Source organism: Canis lupus, chromosome 37 (assembly GCF_003254725.2).
Source record: "Canis lupus dingo isolate Sandy chromosome 37, ASM325472v2, whole genome shotgun sequence".
NCBI classification, from domain to species: domain Eukaryota; kingdom Metazoa; phylum Chordata; class Mammalia; order Carnivora; family Canidae; genus Canis; species Canis lupus.
In genome coordinates, this window is record NC_064279.1 from 18,018,764 (window position 1) to 18,038,636 (window position 19,873).

Genomic DNA, 19,873 nt, shown 5'->3' on the forward strand with positions numbered 1-19,873 from the left:
CAAGTACTTATTGAGCTCCTATTGTGCACCCAATTTCTAATGCTGTGTTGAATATTGTGATGATGCCAGGTGCTTTGGAAGGAGGAGAATGCCTGATAGACCTTCAAGGAATTAGAGATTGCTGAGAAGGCAACATTACTGACAATAAATTAGAATTGTCTAAATATATGTTCCTGATTCCACGAAGGGCAAAAACAAGAGACGGCCTGAAGAATGGAAAGTCAAAATAGCCACTATCTGAGGATATTGATTTAAGAGGGGAAAAAGAAGGACAAATAAGTAAGAGGAATAATAATGATAACCACAAGAGATCTGCCAAGACTCTTGAAAAAAACAGGCCTTGATCACTGCTAACACAAAACAATAACTTGTGTTTCATGCTTTGTCCAAAGCTGCATTTTAATGATTAGTTTTGCCAAAAGCAGACCACCGTGGTTTCTATAGTCATTGTGGTAATAACTTAGGGATACTGGTTTACCTAGGAACATTCATCTGTGTGATGAAAGAAGGTCTAGAAGATCAGCCTACTTTGACAATAACCTTGTGAATGATATTAATCATTGCAATGACTGGATCCCTCCATCAGTTACAAGCCAGTTATTGGACATAGATCTTCTCTTCCTCCAGGAATCTGACCTTACGTTCCGACTGGCCAGTGGGCTTGTTATATGGCAGCCCATGTGGGAGCACAGACAGCCTGAAGTCTCTGGCTTCACAGCCCTGGTAAAGCCTATCAGGAACATCATTACAGGTTTGTAACTTGGACGCCCAGTGCGACAGTCTTAGCAGACTCTCTCATATGCAGAAGTAAAGGAGATGGAATGATTTGCCCTTAAGGAACCAAGAGGTTGAAAATTTCTCCAGGGAGCCTTTTTAGTACCCCAGGCTCAGGGCTCAGTCATGTGATGAGAAACTAAACCAGGAGCACATGCTGTTGAGTCATGTGGCTTTGAATAGGTCATTTCAATCCTGTGCCTCAGTTTCCTCCTAAGTAAAACAGGAGTTAAAATATAATATTGCTAGTAATTATGAGTTGTTAGGAAGAATAAATGAATTAATTATATGTAAAATTACTTAGAAGAAATCCAGGCACATAGTGAATAAGCTGTTATTATAATTATTTCATCATGATTATCATCATAGTAGACAATCTTACAGGTCCTTACTAATCTTGTGTTCGTGTTTATTTGCTATCAAACTGTTTCACTATAGGAATTGTCTAATGAAGTAATCTTATTGGTGAATTGTAGAGAGACCAACACTACCTGAAAGGCTCATGCTTCACTCCAGATCTCTTTCTTACTACAGATGCACCTAATCTGAGTGTTCTTATTTCTTTAAAAGGGAGAAAATAATACCACCTTATATGGCCTCTTAGTGTGGAGTCAATTAGAATCCACATAAAGTGCCCATTTTATAGCTTAAATAAATTCCATCCTTCTATGCCCAACCAAACTTTTAGCATTGATAATGTTTAGAAAGAGATAAATTATATGGTACATCTATAGATGTATGATATATTTATATTTATATATACATATGTATGTATATATAATTAGCTTCATAAGATTTTTCTGCAGATAGTGGAAGATTATGCATGTAAAAAAGCTTCATAAGGGGAAGGAAACCACAAAGAAGTTCCTATGTATTTTCCCTCATAACATAACTTTGCAAGGTACATAATGTGTTAAAGGATTTTCTAAATAAAAGAGTGCCATATTATTCATGTAAATGATAAGATACTTATCATGACAAATCATGCTTACTATCATAAAAGATGAAATTTTTCATATAGTAAAAGCAGACTAATTCCAGGATTAATGTGTATAATACATTAACCAGTGAAATAAGTTATAAATTCAAGAATAACATTCTGTCATAAGGTTCAAATAGCAAGGAGCTAAATAAGTAACGATGTCATAGCCAGAAGTGATCTATTTCAGATTCCATGGATGGAATGAGGTTAATTTCATTGAATTAAACAATCTGAGTGTGAAGACAGATGTACAAGGTTAAAAAACTCAAAAACAATAGAAATCGGACAGAAGAAAATAAAACGTGCTACAGTAAAACAAAACTATTACTGAAAAAGACATATCTTTATGTTGATTAAGGAATCTTTTTCATGTTTTTAAGTCATCACTTTCCTTTTAAATAGGTCATTTTACATTTAGGTCTCTCTCTCTTTCTCATTACTATATAAACTATTATTTAACAGATGTATTAAAACTATTAAATCATATCCCTCATGAATCACTGGGGCTGTTCACATCACCATCCTTTTGCTGCTGAGATGATATTCACAGTGAGTTCTTTTCCTCTCTACCTGATGCCTGTGTCGTGAAATGGTACCCAGCATCTGAAGTGAAATTAAGAAGAAACATGACCAGAAGAAAAAGCATGGCATGGGCGTAACACCCCTAGATCTCTTGTTTTGTGACCTTGGTAAATCCCTTTCTCAACATCTGTTTACTCAGAATTCTGATATGGCATGGTCATCTTCACTTCCCACTGTTCCCAGTCCTCAGGAAAAGATGTAACTGACTTGAATCTTTCCATAGGGGAAGCTTCATGTGGTCATAAAAGCACAGCCAGAAAGCCTGGGCGTGAACCTTCACGTAAGGGTCAGATGATCTTGGGCAAGTTAAACTTTCTGTGCCTTAGTATCTTTATCTGTAAAATGGGTCTAATAATATACTATATGTCTGATAGGGTTATTGTAAGGGTTAAATGAGTTGAGACAATAGTTCCCCCTGCCCTTATCTGTAGTTTCACTTTCTGCAGTTTCAATTCCCTGTGGTCCAAAAGAAGATTATTTAATCCTCTTCTGACACATTGTCAGAAGGTCAGTAGGAACCTAACACCATGTTGAAATGCCTATATCCTTTCCCTCACTTCATCTCTTCACGTAGGCATTTTATCATCTCACATCATCACAAGAAGAAGGGTGAATACAGTACAATAAAGTATTTTGAAAGAGAAAGAGACCGCATTCACATAACTTCAGTTACTGGATATTGCTATGATCGTTCAATTTTATTATTAGTGATTGTTGTTAATCTTTTACTGTGTATAATTTATAAATTAGACTTTATCATAGGTATGTTATATGTAGGAAAAAACATAGTATATATAGTATCTACAGTTTGAGGCACCCACTTGGAGGAGATCCCCCACAGACAAGAGAGGAATACTGTGTACATAAAAAGCTTTAAAAAGGATATAGCAGAGGGATCCCTGGATGGCTCAGTGGTTTAGTGCCTGTCTTCAGCCCAGGTCATGGTCCTGGAGTCCCAGGATTGAGTCCCACATCAGGCTCCCTGCACGGAGCCTGCCTCTCTCTCTGCCTATGTCTCTGCCTCTCTCCCTCTGTGTCTCTCATGCACAAATAAATAAAATCTTTAAAATATATATATAGCAGATATTCGGTACTACATAGATGTTAACTACTATTATTTTTAGTATTGCCAGATTTTTAGCACCCTCGCCTATTGAGTCAGACTGAAAAGACGAAGAAATCTACATTGTTATGATAACCTAGAAATGTGAAGGCTTTTAAATTGGTTATTTGATTTCTGTTACAACATATGCTATTAAATGACTTCTTTCAAGTGATAATGATATGTTAAATTTTTTAAAGACGTGAGCTGATGAATAAAATGAGCTTATCATAATCTTATAAAATTTGTGATGGCATTTCTTGGCAGCTAAGAGAAGCTCTCCCATCAACAGTCAAAGTCAAACCTGTGAATCACCAAATCAAGACACAAGACATCGAGAGGTGAGTTTATTGTGTTCGTGGGAGGAAAGGAGGTGGTCATTTCCTGGATGTGTGCAGTGAAGTGTGAAGGATAAGACATGAGTTCTAGAATGATACTACTTGGTTTCAAAGCAAGTTTCTACTGCTGAATATAAAACTTTAAGCAGTCTCAGGTTTTCTGTCTGTCAAGTATGGAAAGTAATTTTATGCACTTTGCCAGTGTGGGAGTGCTGAAGTAAGACCATGTATAACTGGTGCTTTATCTTTGTGGCAAGTATAATCAGTAGTGCTTTATCTCCATAGCAAGTGAGTAATCAATAGTGCTTTATCTCAGTGACTAGTGTGTAATCAGTAGTGCACTATCTTGATGGTTAGTGTGTAATAAGAAGTGCTTTATCTCAATGGCTAGTGTGTAACCTTCAATAAGTGTTAGTTATCACTATTTATACCACATTAATTAAGGTGTCATCTTGTTCTCAATTATCAAATCTCCTAATATTCTTTAGGCACGCCTAATAGAGCTAAGATAATGCTGCAGCAGTGGGGAGGAGGGAGTAGAAAGGAGGCATAAGGTATAGCCCTATCCCTCAAGAAATCTAAAGGTTAAGGAAACATCAAGACTAATCCCCATAAGAGAAAATGAGTGGGAAATATCAAGAGAAAATGAGTGGGAGATATCAGAGAGGGAGACAAACCATGAGAGACTACTAACTTTGCGAAATGAACAAGAGGTAGTAGAAGGGGAGGTGGGGGGGGGGTGACTGGGTGATGGGCACTGAGGGGGGCACTTGATGGGATGAGCACTGGGTGAGATGCTATATGTTGGCAAATCGAACTCCAATAAAAAATATAAAAAAAGACTAATCCCTATAAAACAGAATATGCATGATAAAAAGAATATAATTCAGTGAGAATTTTTCATGCAACTCCTTGATTTGGAAAAGAAAATGAAGGCCAGGGTAGTTCAAAGCCACATAACTATGTATACCACCATTAACTTAGTAATGCACTTCCAATTCAACATGTGCAAAATATAGTTTGCTGCTTTCCATCGACACTGGATCCTCTTTCTAACTGATGCATTACTGTCAGCAGTGCCATCATGCTTTTTACCCTTAAAACCACAAGTTTTGGAGTCCTATTATATCTACTATTTACTGAACATTTGCGAAGTACAGACACTGTGATTTATATGCTATATTTTGTCTATTCTGATTGTTTTTCACTTTTCACATATTTGAAATCTGGTGTTTAATGATCTTTGGCCTCTTAAAACCTCCCTGCCTGGTAGCAGTATTGATAAGGTTGTCATTTTCATATGGTTGTGCGGCATTAATTTGTCATTTCCAGCCTCTAAATTTGCAGAATCTGGATCAGTGGCTTAGAAGAATATGTCAGAGGGAATAGTGGAGCTCTCTTTTAAGGAATAACACTCTTAAGAAATAACATTTTTGACACAGAGGAAGTTACTCTACAGAAAAACATATATCAAACACTCCGATTTAAAATTTAGAAATTTCAACCATACCTCTTCCAATTTATTTCACTTACATCTTTTTTTTCCATATACACAGGATGAATATATAATCAAAGGCTATGCCTATATAAATCTAAGATAGTGCTTTTAATAAGTATATTAGAAAAAAGTCCTCACTGGTAAGTGTCCTAGTTGAATTAACAGAGTTTTTTTTTCTTAATTGAACATAAAATAATGGTGTGTCTTCTAACTGATGACATGTTAGATACAACAAAATAGGTCTATTTCATTCTCCTTCCTCCTCTTGTTTGATTTCTTGCTGAGTCATCTTGTTTGATCTTGTTCCGGTGCTCAGACTTGCTCTCTATTCTCCACGCCCACTGCTACCCTCTAAATCCCGGCCCTCATAACTAGATTGCAGCTGGAACCACCTAATTGGATTTTTCTACCTCTAGCTTTTCCTGCTTCACATAAATACCACTTAATAATGCCTGACTAATCTTCCTAATGCATCATTTATTTATTAACTCATCATCCCACAGAGGCTTATTATATGCAAGGGTGCCGTTCTTTCTCTATATCCCTTGCTCCCCGGGAATCTGTAGTGGATTTATTTTGCCATCACCTCCGGACCAAACTCCTCTCTCTGCTTCTCCATGACTCTACTACCTGGAATCATTTTTCTTCAGTGACCTTGTTTACCCTTCACTAGTTAAGCCTGCTTCTAATATACAGAGCATGCTGCTTTAGCCTCTGGGTCTTTGCTCAGACTGTTACCTTTGAGTGGAATGCTACCTTTCCTCCTCCTTGCCTCCTTGTCTAAATTTTATCCTTCTTTTAAGGATCAATTAAGATCTCAATGCCCCCACAAACTCCTGTCTAATTACTCTAAATCTACACTGCCTAATATGGTAGCCGCTAGGGCCATGTGGCTGCTGAACACTTGAAATAAGGCTAGTTTGAATTAGGATGAATAAGTATTTGAATTTGAATACATTTGAATAAGTATCAAATGTACACCAAATTTTGACAACTTAGTATGAAAAAAAAAGAATTTTTATATTGATTATAGGTTGAAATGATATTTGGGGTTAAACAATATAACATTGAAATTAATGTCACCAATTTCTTTTTTACTATTTTTAAAATTAGTTATGTGCTTCATGTTTGTGGCTTGTATTATATTTCTGTTGGGCATGCTACTCTAACCCATATTCATTTGTGATAAAATGTAAGTTCTTGACTTCAAGGTTCAAATTCATCGAATACTTTTTATCCCCTGAAATTACCCAGCATGAGGCTGACAAAGCATGCTCATGCTAAGGGATTCTCTGATCTAGTTCAGAGGACTAAGTTTATTAAATTTCTAGCTGTATTTGTTTCTCTATGCATCACGGTTGGACAATGCACTCTTATTTTACATACAGAAATGGAAATTATGAGGACTAAAATACTGTGATAAATTTTTGAGGATCCTTATACAAAAGTGAAGAACTTCATCTGTAGTACCTATGGAAAGACAATATCCTGACAATTGAAATGAAAGACAAATTACCTGAGGAGTGTTATATTTATCAGCTAAATGTCATTAAAACAAGCTACTCTGTAAGAGAATGCTGCATTTGTGCTTAACAAATCAGAATAAAAGTCATTGTATCCAATTGGAAAGATGGATCATATCCTTTTTAAACGAGTGACAGAAAAACCTGAACCTTATGCTTTGATTCTCCTGTTCTGGCTTCAGTTTGATCAGCTTTTACTAACCTGGAGCTTGTGTCCAGCCTAGGCCTTGCTCAGCTCACCTCAGTATTGGCATCTCTTTGATGAACTGGTGATATATAACTCTTGTCCTATAGATCCTGATTACGTAGAGGTTAAAAGAAAAAAATCAAGGGCAAAATAAAATAAAATTTATGAAAGAACTTAGCTGAATGTTTCAAATGACATACATTGGTCTCTAGAAGTATGTTTCCATTCCCTTAGATGAAACCAAAACCCTTTGTTCTATGACATTGTTGTTGGCTATGCTACAAAGAAAAATTATCAATTTTATAAAACAGTGTTTGTAATATGATAGCTAATTCTAGAGGATATGATATACCTGAAGAAAAAAAAAAGGAGAAACAAAGAAAAAAAGAAAAACTAATCTGTTATCTCTGCCTCCAAAAGGGACTCCAGGTGGTCTGCGAAACTTTCCCGTCAGATCCCATGTCACCCAAGGCCACCATTTCAGGCTGCCACCGAGGAAATTCCTTTGATGGAAGTCTGTCCTCCCAAACTTCCCAGGAAAGAGGCCCATCACATTCCAGGTACGTGATTGCAGTGTTAGGGACAAAAGTGTTTTTCCCTGATCACCAAAAGTTAAAGATGCATTTTTAGCTACTTGTATAGACTCTGTTCCTTAGAATGTGTCAGTGCATGATATGTGTATATACATATCCTTGGTTGTGGTATAATTAGGTTAATAATTCCAGAAATGTACTATGAGTGGCTCTCATTTAAACAAACTTGGGTGGAAGTGAGAAGACCTGATGATGAGATGTCTGAATTAGATGATATTTTAAATATTTAAATACAGAACTTAAAATTATGCTATTGAATATCATGCTGCAGGGATATGAAAAGATCCATTAATTTATTATAGAAGAATACTTTATGCCAGCAGATCCTTGTTTAAAATGCGTGCTTTTAAAATACCCACCGAGAATCGAAAAGGCTGTTCTTTGTAAACATTACAGCATTGCCCTTGTTAGCTTGTGTACCTGGTAAATTTGCTCACAAATGCCTTTCCTTGGGACAGACATCATTCCACTTTTTCCCGGTCCCCACTGAAGTGATGAAAGCCTGAATTCATGAGGTTTGCTTTTTGAACCCAATTAGAAACTCCACTTAGGGGGCAGAAGTCCTTGAGACCACTTGGGTATCCCTGCTTTCAAATGAGGTTACTATCTAGTGGATAGTATTTTAAAATGAGGCATTTCTTAAAAACAGTTTTATTGAGGTATTATTGACATACCATAAAATTCACCTATTTAAAGTGGACAACTTAATGGTTTTTAGCAAATCTATAGAATCATGCAACTATCACCAGTCTGATTTCAGAACATTTCTGTCATGCAAAAATATCCCTTGTGCCCACTTTCAATCTCTCCCATTCCCACACCCTGGTCCAGATGATCACTTAATATATTTTCTGTCTATATAGTTGAATTTATAGAATTTTCAAATAAATAGATGCATACCCTATATGGTCTTTTATATCTGGCCTCTCTCACTTAATGCTGTAGAGTTCTGCCCACATTAGAGCATGTGCAAGTAGTTCCTTCCTTTTTATTGCTAAAGAGTGTTCTGTTGTATATCACATTTGAGGTATCCATTTGTCAGTAGATGAATATTTGAGTTGTTTTGACTTTTTGTCTATTATGAATAATGCTGCTGTGAACATTCATGTACAGGTTTTTGGGCAGGCATTTGCTTTCAGTTCTTGTATTCTAAGTAGATATGTAAGAGTAAAATTGCTGGGTTGTATGGTAAATTTATGTTTAATTTTTTTAAGAAACTGCCAAACTATTTTCCAAAATGGCTGGACCATTTTACATTCCCATCAGAAATGCACTAAGGCTCATTGTCTCTATCTCCTTGGCAGCAACTCTTCCTGTCTTTTTTACTAGAGCTATCCTCATGGGTGTGAAGAGAGATCTGATTGTGGTTTTAGTTCATATTTTCCCTAATGACTAATGATACTAAGTACACATTTTCAGATGCTTATTAGCTATTTGAATATCTTCTGTGGTGAAATGTCTATTCAAACCTTCTGCTCTAGTGTTAACTGGGTTGTTTGTCTCCTTATGACTGAGTTGTAGAATTTTGTTTTTGTTTTTTTTTATTCTGGATACAAGTCATCTACAGATATTTTTTTCTCAGTATTATCTTGCCTTTTCATTTGGTAATTTTTAAATGATATACCTTCTTCTGGCACCAGAACCAGGCTACGTGGTTATAGCATTTTTTTAAAGATTTCTTTGAATTGTTGAAAGCATGAAGTTATATGAATATAATTGCTTTTTAAGCCAAATACTACTATGTTGTTCTTTGAAAAAATAATATGCAAAGAGTTTATCTTTGTGTCTTTATTTTGAACTTTAAAAGTAAGTGGCCCAGTTAAATGATCTTTTGCTGATTGAGACTATGAATGCTGATAGCAATGTTAGTTGTATACGCAGAGATTGTTCATATTTATCCATAGGGCTTACCGTTCTAGGTCATTGGTGATAATGAATACTTAAAATCATGTCATTTTTAATGTGGAGGGAGCCCCTTGAAGATCACCAACTCAATCCGATGCACTACAACATTTTCAACACTTAAACCCTTTCAACAATGAGGAATTTAGTATTCTTGGATGAAATTCATTTCATCTTTAGACAGCTTTATTTAGTGTCATGTCCTTCTTATATTTGACCAAATTTAGCTTTTCTGAATTTTCTGTGATTCTTATATTAGTTTTCTACTGCTATATAACAAATTACAACAATTTACTGACATTTATTATCTCACTTTTTCTATATGTCAAAATTATAAGCACAATTTAGCTGGGTTTTCTGCTTTAGAGTCTGACCAGACTAGATCCAGATGTCAGGATGGGCTGCAATCTCATCATGGGCTTGCCTGGGGAAAGCTCCACATATAAGCACCCTCAAGTTGTTGGCAGAAGACTGAGATTCATGTTTTCCTCTTGACTATTGTCTAGGGGCTGCTCGAAATTTCTAGATCCTTCCCAAAATTCACTGCCACATGGCCCTCTCCATAGTAACCTTACAACAGGGTGGAGAAATTCTAATTCCAGCCTACTACTACAGAGACTTTATAATATAACATGATTGCAAGAGACATAGAATCATCTTTATATTTATTGGTTATAAGAAAGGCACAGGTCCTACCTACACTCAGGAGAAGAGGATTATAGGGGATTTAACTACCATCAGTTGGGAACCAAGAGTGGCTCCTCTGTTTACCATCCTTTTGAAGATGTGCAGGCTTTTCCCATATTAACTTGCCACCTAATCAAAAGTAGCTGTTATGAAGGACGCCCTACCCCCTACATACCAAGGCTTCCATTTTATTGGATGACAACTGTAACTCTTTAACAAAGTTATCAAGGGCATAATTAAATCAGATTTGGGGAAAAAGTAGTTACTTTAGATACAGACTAAATGGTAGGAACTACCTTTCATTGAATATCTTTTATAAGCTGAAAACAAAACTAATGTCCTTATATTTATTATGTTATCTAAATATTTATACATTTATTTTTGTCTTTAAATATTTTTTTGAAGTATAATCAACATAGTGTTGTATTAGTTTTAGATGTAAGATGATTCAAGAATTCTGTACATTTCTCAGTGCTCAAAATAGATGTATTCTTCTTTTTTTTTCTAAGATAGATGTACTCTTAATCTCCTTCACCTATTTCATCCATCCCTTCCACCTACCTTCCTTTCCTCTGGCAACTACCACTTATCTCTGTTTAAGAGTCTGTTTTTTTGTCTTTTTGTCTTTGTTCATTTGTTTTTTTTTTTTTTAATTCCAAATATGAGTGGAATCCTATATAGTATTTGTCTTTCTCTGACTGACTTATTTCACCTAGCATTATACCCTCTGGGTCCACACCTGTTGTTGCAAATGGCAAGATTTCATTATTATTTATGGCTAAGTAATATTCTATTATATATAAATACCACATATTCTTTATCCATTTATCCTTCTATGGATGGATGCTTGGGTCACTTTCATGCCTTGGCTATTGCAAATAATGCTGCAATAAACATAGGGGTGCATATATCTTTTTGAATTAGTATTTTAATTTTCTTTGGGTGAATACCCAATATGGAACTACTAGATCGTGGTAATTATATTTTTATTTTTTTAAGATTTTATTTATTCATAAGAGACACAGAGAGGCAGAGACATAGAGGGAGAAACAGGCTTTTTTCAGGGAGCCTGATGTGGGACTTGAACCCTGCACCTGGGATCACACCCTGTGCCGAAGACAGATGCTCAACTGCTGAGCCACCCAGGTATCCCCTATTTTTAGTTTTTGAGGAGCCTTCTTACTGTCTTCCACCATGGTGTACCAGTCAGCATTCCCACCAGCATTCCCAGGTTCTTTTCTCCCCCACATCCTTGCCAACACTTGTTATTTCTTATCTTTTTTTATTTTAGCCATTCAGACAACTATAAAGTAATATCTCATTATCTCATTATGGTTTTAATTTGCATTTCCCTGATGGTGAGTGATATTGAATATCTTTTCAAGTGTTTGTTAGCCATCTGTATGTCCAAATTTTCTATATAGATCCTTCACTCATTTTTAGTTGGATTAGGGCTTCTTTGGTCTTGAGTGCTATAAGTTCTTTATATGTTTTAGATGTTGACCCCTTATTGAATATAACATTTGCAAACACCTTCTCCCATTCAGTAGGTTGGCTTTTTGTTGTTGATGGTTTTCTCTGTACAAAAGCCTTTTATTTTGGCACAGTCCTATTTTGCTTTTGTTTTTCTTGCCTTGGGAGACATATCCAGAAAAGTGTTGCCAATGTCAAAGAAATTACTGCCTGTGTTTTATTCTAGGAATTTTATGGTTTCAAGTCTCACATTTAGGTTCTTAAGCTATTTTGAGGTTATTTTTGTGTATGGCATAAGAAAGTGGTCCAGTTTCATTCTTTTGCATGTAGCTGGCCAGTTTTCCCAGCACTGTTTGTTAAAGAGACTGTCTTTTTTCCATTGTATATTTTTGCCTCTTTTATCATAGTCTAACTGACCATGTAAGCATAGGTTTATTTCTGAGCTATTTTGTTCCATTGATCTGTCTATTTTTGTGCAAGTACCATACTGTTTTGCTTACCGTAGCTTTGAAAAATATCTTGAAATCTGGGAATTGTGATACCTCCAGGTTTGTTCTTTTTCATGATTGCTTTGGCTATTTAGGGTCTTTTGTGATTCCATACAAATTTTAGGACTATTTGTTTGAGTTCTGTGAAAAATGGTGGCTTTATTTGGATAGAGACTGCATTAAATTTGTAAATTGGTTTGGGTAGTATGGATATTTTAATAATATTGGTTCTTCTGATCCATATTTTTAAGTGTATGTTGGGTTATAGCCTAAGTGTATGTTAGGGTTGTAGCCATGTCAGTTTTTGTCCTTAAAGAGCTCATTTTCTAAATAGTCAGATAAGAGAGTGATTAAGTAAAATTATTTGTAGACTATTTAAAACTATGAAACAAAAGCAAAGTTAAAGGATGGGAGGGAGTTCTTTCTCCTTGCTACGTGAATGGTAAGAAGGAGACAGCTTTGGAAGATCTGGGAAGAACCATGTGGGCAGAGGGAGCAAGTCTAAAGGCTCTGAAATGGGAATAAACCCAGCATGTTGGAGGAACAGCAAGAAGGTCAGTGTGACCAGGGAGTGGTGCTCGGCAAGGGTTTGTGATATTGGGAAACAGGTCAGAGAGGTTGTGAGGGGTCTAATCACACAGGAGCCAGAAGAACATGTTAAGAAGTTTGGATTCTCTTCAGGTGTGATGAAAAACAACTGGAGTTGTTGGAACAATGGAGTGACATTAACCAAATTGCACGTTTTAAAGGTCATTCAAGGTGGTTTATGGAAAATAGACTTGGAGGCAAAAGTAGACAGAGACTAGTTAGGAGACTGTTGCAATGGCCCAGGTGAGAGAGCATATGGCTTGGTCAGAGTGGTGGTAGTACAGGTAGAAAGGCTAAAATGAGGCTGGGATTGAGATTCATTTATAGAATAGAACTGACATGACCGGATTTGCAGAGTGAGAAAAAGAAAGGAATCAAGTATAACGCTGAGATTTTTGGCTTGAGCAACTGCATGAATGGTGATTAAATTTATAAGATAAGGAAGGCTGAGAAAAAGCATATATAAAAATACTCGACTCTACTTACGTCCATGTATCCTTTTGCCATCATTCAAGCCACTCTTCTTCCTGTGCTTGGAATACTGCAATAGCCTATTAATCTCGTCTCATTCAATCTTGCCACCATCCAACACGGAATATACAGAGTAAAAATAAAGGACAAATCACAACACTCTTGCTCTTGAACTCTTTTAATGCTATCCAATGCTATCGAGATAAAATTCAAAATCCTTAATGTACCCCTCAAGGCTCCACATCATTTGGCTGCTGTCCAGTTCTCTAGTCTAACATTATACTGCTACCCACACCTCGGTGACTAAACTTCAACCCTTTTTTAGACTTTCAAACTTCCCCTTAGTTCTGAGATTTGGAGTATGCTATTCCATCTGTCTGCATCGTTCTTCTATCTATCTTCATTTAACCAATTCCTGTTCCTTATGACTCAACGTAAGTATCATTTCTTTACTCCCTGGAGAGGCTCTGGCAGATGTTTAACACTTCCACAGATCTCCACGTTTTCTCTTATAGCATGAGTAGCAAACATGATATAAATAGTGTGTGACTGTTTGTCTAATAGTTATATCCTCCACTAGACTGTAAAATCCACACACGAGAGAAGAGACCAAGTTTCTACTATTCCCTGCTCTCTCTAGTGCGTGGCCCATGACCTTCACTGAAGGGTACTGAATAAATGAATGAGTTTAATTTTTATAACAGCCATGCAAAGACCTTATTCCTCTTTTAAGGATGAGGAACTGAAGCAAATGGAGATTAAATTGTTCCCCCAGGGACACATACGGGAAGTGGAAGAGCTAGATTTGAGCCCTGTCTAGGTGACCACATGGTCCACAGTCTTTTCTACTCCCTTAGGAAGAGGTCAGTCTAAACCTTTCCTGATGTTTCCTTTGGCTTCCCCTCCCTGGCCCTCCTCTGATTTGTTTTTGTCCTTAAAGAGCTCGTTTTCTAAATAGATAAGAGAGTAATTAAGTAAAATTATTTGTAGACTATTTAAATCTATGAAACAAAAGCAAAGTTAAAGGATGGGAGGAAGTTCTTTCTCTTTTTTCTACTAAGTGAGGAATTTTTCAATATAAGATCAGAGATGTGATTTTTTTTTCAGAGATGTGATTTTTATATGCTTATGCATCTTTAATAGACTTACCAAGAAATCAAGTTGGAGTCATACTGGTGTATCAGTTATCCATTGCTGTGTAACAAATTACTCTGAAATTGAGTGACTGAATACAACAAATCTGTTATCTCAGAGTTTCTGAGGGTTATATATCCAGAACCAGCTCAATTGCAGTCTTTCTTGGCTTAGGGTCTCTTATGAGGTTATAGTTAAGATGTTGGCTGGGACTACAGTCATCAGAAGGCATGACTAAACTGGAGGATCTTCTTCCAAGATTACTTGTGCAGCTTGTGACTAGATGCCTCAGATTCTGAGGCCTCTCTATAGGGCTACTCACTATATAGCAGATGACTTGACACAAAATAAATGGTGTGTGTGTGTGTGTGTGTGTGAGAGAGAGAGACAGAGACAGAGAGGGGTCTTTTATAATAATTTCAGATGTAACATACCACTATTTCTGCCATATTCTAGAATACGTTTTAGAAAGAAACTATACAAAGACATGAGTACAACAAGGTGAGGATCATTGGAGAGATCTTAGAATCTGGCTACAATTGTTTGCCCACTGACTCCCAATGATTCCCATTTCTTTCACATGCAAAATACACTTACCCTCACCAAGGTTGCCCAGAATCTCATCCAATTACAGGATCAAATCAAAGTCCAGATCTCATCATCAAAGTCAGATTTAGGTACAAATGAGGTACCTCATGTGTGCAATTTAAGTACAATTCCATAATTATAGTTCCTCTCAATCTGTGCCCCTGTGAACTAAAGAGAACAGTTATCTGCACCCAAAGCACCCACATACAATGGTGAGATAGGCACACAATAACTGTTGTGGGCATGCCTATTCAAAGGGAGAACATAGGAGGCACTGGTCCATAGCAGTTTAGAAATCAAGCTGAACAAAGGTTAGAAGCTTCCTGATTAGGTCTCAGTCCTATTTCTGCTTATGGCTCTTAATTCCACCCTCTAGGCTATTGATCCTATGCTCTAAATCAACTTTCCTTTTTTTAAGAAAGGTAGATGTGTTTGTACCTGAATAGTTTTCTTAGCTTGCTTATTACCAGTAAAATTTGAAAAGTATGACAGCCTCTTTTAATTTTATACTGCTTTGGCAGTATTTTTGTTACATTTCTTTTAAAACTTTGGGAGTTTACTGTGAATCTTATTGGGGTCCACTAGAAGAGACAAGTCTCTTTGAGATAATCCTTTCTGCAACTTATAGAAAGATTGAAGAACAACACCCTTAAGTTTCTTAAAAGTCTCCACCTGCCCCCTTTTCTATGTGAATCACACTTTCAAAACTTTTAGAGGGCCTTTTTGTCTGGTGGAATAATATTCTAAGGCAAGACCTTAGATCTTCTGACATTCTAAAAAGATTTTATAGTTTCACCCTTGACTTTATCTTTAGACCATGTTTTTCCAGAAATACCCTAGATTGATGTTTGCTCAGGAAGCCATTTCTTAATTTTAACATTATTTTCTATCTGGAGAGGCGGATAGTTTTTAAAATCATCAAGTTGCAGCTCATTAGCCTTTAGCAGTTCTTCAATTAGGTTATATATCTTACCTTTCAATCTCTTGTAAGCACCAGGAAGATAACAGAAGATACGTTCAACACTTACCAGTAGCCTCCTTAAAGTTTAGGATTTCTATTCGTAATTTGTGCAAGGGCACAGAGTCTGTTGTGGGGCTTGATCTCAGAACCCTGAGATCATGACCTGAGCTGAAACCAAGAGTTGGACACTTTACTGGCTACACTACCCAGGCGCCCCTATGCTTTCATTTTTTAGCACACTCTTCAAAGTCTTTACAGCCTCTACCTACTACCTGATTCCAAAACCATTCTCCAAATTTAGGACGTTATCTTGGTGTGAAAATCTGTATTAGGTATCAATTGCTATAAAACAAGTTACCCAAATTTCTTAACAGCTTAAAACAGAAGACATTTATTATCTGACATAGTTTCTGCAGTTCATGAATCCAGAAACAGCTCACCTAAGTGGTTGTGCCTCAGGGTTTGTCAAGATGTTGGCCAGGGCTGCAGTCATCCGGAGATTTGACTGGGTGTGAGACTCTGCTTTCAAGATCACTCAGGTGACTGTTGACTAGAAGCTTCAGTTCTTCACCACCTGAGTCTCTCCATAGGGCTGCTCATGACCTGACAGCTGGCTTCCCCAAAGGAAAGTATCCCATAAAGAGAGGGGGCACCCAAGGTCAATGCTTTGGTGTCTTTAAATCTATCTCTAAAGTTGACAAGCCATCACTTCTGCTATATGCTATGGGTCATACTAATGCTGGTATAGAAAGGGACCACATGAGGGTGTGCATACCAAGAAACAGGGATAATTGGAGCCTATTTTTGAGGCTGGCCACAACAAACAGTAATGATGATGCTGTCACCATCATTTGGTATATAATTATTATGACTATATCTGTACATTTTTCTTCAATCAATTATTAAATATTCTCGTATTCCTCCTTAACTAATTCTGTTCTACACTAAATCCAAAAAGTTTAAGTGTAGTAAATTCTACCTCAACTACTATATTTTGGCCTGACTTTGAGTTATTAAAAACAATATCAGGGTGAAATCTTGAGGTCATAAAATATCCTGAAGCTTATATTTCTTACATAATTTTTCTTAGAGTATGCACTGGAAATTTGCAAATATAAATGGCATGTAATATTTCTTTGACAAACTGCAAGGTTCAGGGTTTCTTGTTTGTGGATGGATATTGTTTTTTCCATTCTCTTGAGATTACCACACTCAAACATCTATATACATATGCATTTCTTGACACATACATACACACAGTCACCCACGGCACACCCACATATGTGAATTAGACATGAATCAGTGGCACTTTAGAAGAATGAATTAGATCTTCTCTCTGCCTAGCTGCAGTGGCTGGTTACCATGGGAATGATGCACAAGGTAGACCTTTCGGAAAATGCTAATGTTAATGTGTCTTTGTTGGAAGAGTTCATGTATTAATCAGAAATGAAGAGAACTTTAATAACAAAGCTATGCAGATATCTTAGAAACAAAAGCTGTCTGCTGATATCAAACAAATACAATTTATCATCTCTTTTGCCCTGACCTTGACTGAACAGAACATCTCTGTTCCCTGAACTCTGCAATCAGTGAGCAGGTAGCTAGGTTTTAAAATTAATGTGAGATTTCATCTTCAATTACCATATGCACAGACTTAATTTCTGCTTTGTTAAATACTGTGTAGGGTCAAAACTGATTTCCACAGTTCTCTTCCTCCACAGATTATTATTTCCAGAGTGTTTTTCTGCCTTGGATGCTCTCTACCAGCATCCCCCAACCCTAATTAATAATAATTTGGTTTCCTGAAGCCATAGCTGGATGGAAAATATATATATTAAAGAAATTCTTAGCTTTTTTGACAGTCAAAAAATTTGTCGTAATGCATTATTTATTTTATGCATATAAAATAAGTATATGCTAATTATAGAAAAATGTTAAAGGTATAAAATATTTTTTAAAGTAAAAATAAAAAAAATAATAAAAAAATAAAGTAAAAATCATCAATTAGCTCATCAGGAAGATTAAACATCATTAATTTTTTGTATGTATACTTCTTTTAATTTTTTTACATATGTCATTTAGAATATGAGTTGTATTCATACTTTCATAAAATTTTCATTTTTTCTACAAAATGACTTACAGAGTAGTAGAATATTAGTTAATAAGAGCATTTCTATCACATCACACAAAAGTAACCCCCACACCATCTTTTTCCAGTTATGTAAATTTTTCTCCCACATGTTAATTAGATTGTTAATTAAAATGACTTTTACTGGTTTAGTGACAAGTTGATTCTCTGATAATGCTGTCCTAAATGAAATTAAACATTTATTGATGATTTTTATTGACTACTCACTCCAGGATAGCTCACACTTTAAGAAAAATAAACTCATCCTTGAATAACACCTAAAATGAAGGTAATTTGGGTTATAAATATTTGCTACAGAGTGCTCCTCAACTTGTTGTTGTTTCAAATGGAGTCTCTTTCAATAGCAAGCACTTTAAATGTGAATTTACTTAACACATTTTTATTAACTTCAAAACTCATTTTTAGTCTCTGATCAGAGCCTTAAGTTGGTGGAGTCTTGCTTTGTGCAGTCCATTTTTGGAGTAGAGAGTAGTCAGAGAGTAGTTAATGACCAGGGGACACAACTGTGCAGTTAGTAATTACTTCCATCAAACACATTTTGTATGTAGAGAATGACATAAATTTAGTCCTTTGATAGCCTTAGGGACAAAACCATCAATATATCCTTCAGTTAGTGTTTCCGTATAGGAATTGTTTTGGATGTTGGCCTAAAAGTACAAAAGTCATGCATTACATGTTTCTCTAGGGCAATTGCCTTCCAATCTTATTAAGAGTGTTTAAGAATTACCTGGAGATACTGTCTAAGATAAAGATTCCTGGGCTCTATCCCCAGCAATTCTGGTTTAGTGAATCTGGTGTAGGACCTGGGGATGTGCATTTTTAACAAACTCTTTTCTCCCTCTCCACTTGGGATTCTCAAAGAAGTTGTCTACTGGCATCTCATTATGTGGAACGCTGCTCTCGGGACTTGAAATAATTTATGGAACTCCCTAATCTAATTTACAAACTGGAAACATCTGGGGACACTGAGGTATGGGGCAGGAAGTAAAGGGTAAAGATAGCTAGTCCAATGGGAGAAAAATAATTCTGTTGAACTACTAATAACTCCCTTAATCACAGTAGCCCAGCCAAGAAAACAATAGTTTTCACAGGCTCTTATAGTAAGTCCAAGGATTGTCACAAATACTTGGAGGACCTAAAATTACCCAGCTGGTTGCCAGCCAACCTCATACTTTGTCCTTGTTTTTTTTTTTTTTTTTTTTTTAATAAATCCAAGACTATAGCATTAGGGAGAAGATCCTGTTATTCTAGGTATAACAACAGGCTGAAAGAAGTGGGTTAGCCCATGCTTTTTTAAGAAAGAGAAATGGAGGTGAGAGGGGGCAGGAAGAGTAGTGAAAGCCTCTTCAGAAAATGGTAGAAATGAGAATCAAGATTATTTCTTTCCCTCAAACTGAGCTTAAGGATGTACTCAGACAATTTCCTCCTGTCATCTCAGGAAGAGACAACTGGCACACTGGTCAATCTGAGACGGGATGAAAACAGTAGTTATTAGCAAAGGTTTGGGCAGGGTATAGGGAAGCCTTAAGTCAGTGTCGGTACCCCAGTGGCTCTACTCCAGGATGAGGACCAGCTCTGGGCCCGGAAGGGGCAACGGGAGGGAGCAGTTGTGGAGGAGTCTATGGAGCAAGTAACTAACAAGACCTGTGACCACTGATGGCCTAGGTCAGCGTAAGGTCACAGTGCCAGCCCTAGGCAACCTCTGGAAGGAAGGAGTCTAGGGGAAGAAGACACAGTATCCTGCCACCAGACTCCTGGGAGAGCTTCTGTTTGCCACATTCAGTCAGGGACCAGAGGCAGGGGAGCTGTTGGTAGAGTCTCTGCAGATCAAACTTCCAGGGCAGGGAGGTAAA

The 19,873-nt window shown here is 36.6% G+C and overlaps 1 protein-coding gene across 14 annotated transcripts in view; it reads left to right on the forward strand.

Moving 5' to 3' along the window:
* UNC80 (unc-80 homolog, NALCN channel complex subunit) overlaps window positions 1-19,873 on the forward strand; it is a 215,099-nt gene that overhangs the window by 13,925 nt on the left and 181,301 nt on the right. For all 14 annotated transcript variants that reach the window (XM_049106536.1, XM_049106539.1, XM_049106546.1 and 11 more), the window contains exons 5-7: window positions 628-751; window positions 3,708-3,781; window positions 7,407-7,546. In XM_049106536.1, coding sequence (XP_048962493.1) covers window positions 628-751; window positions 3,708-3,781; window positions 7,407-7,546 — 338 coding nt within the window. The remainder of the gene's footprint in view (window positions 1-627; window positions 752-3,707; window positions 3,782-7,406; window positions 7,547-19,873) is intronic.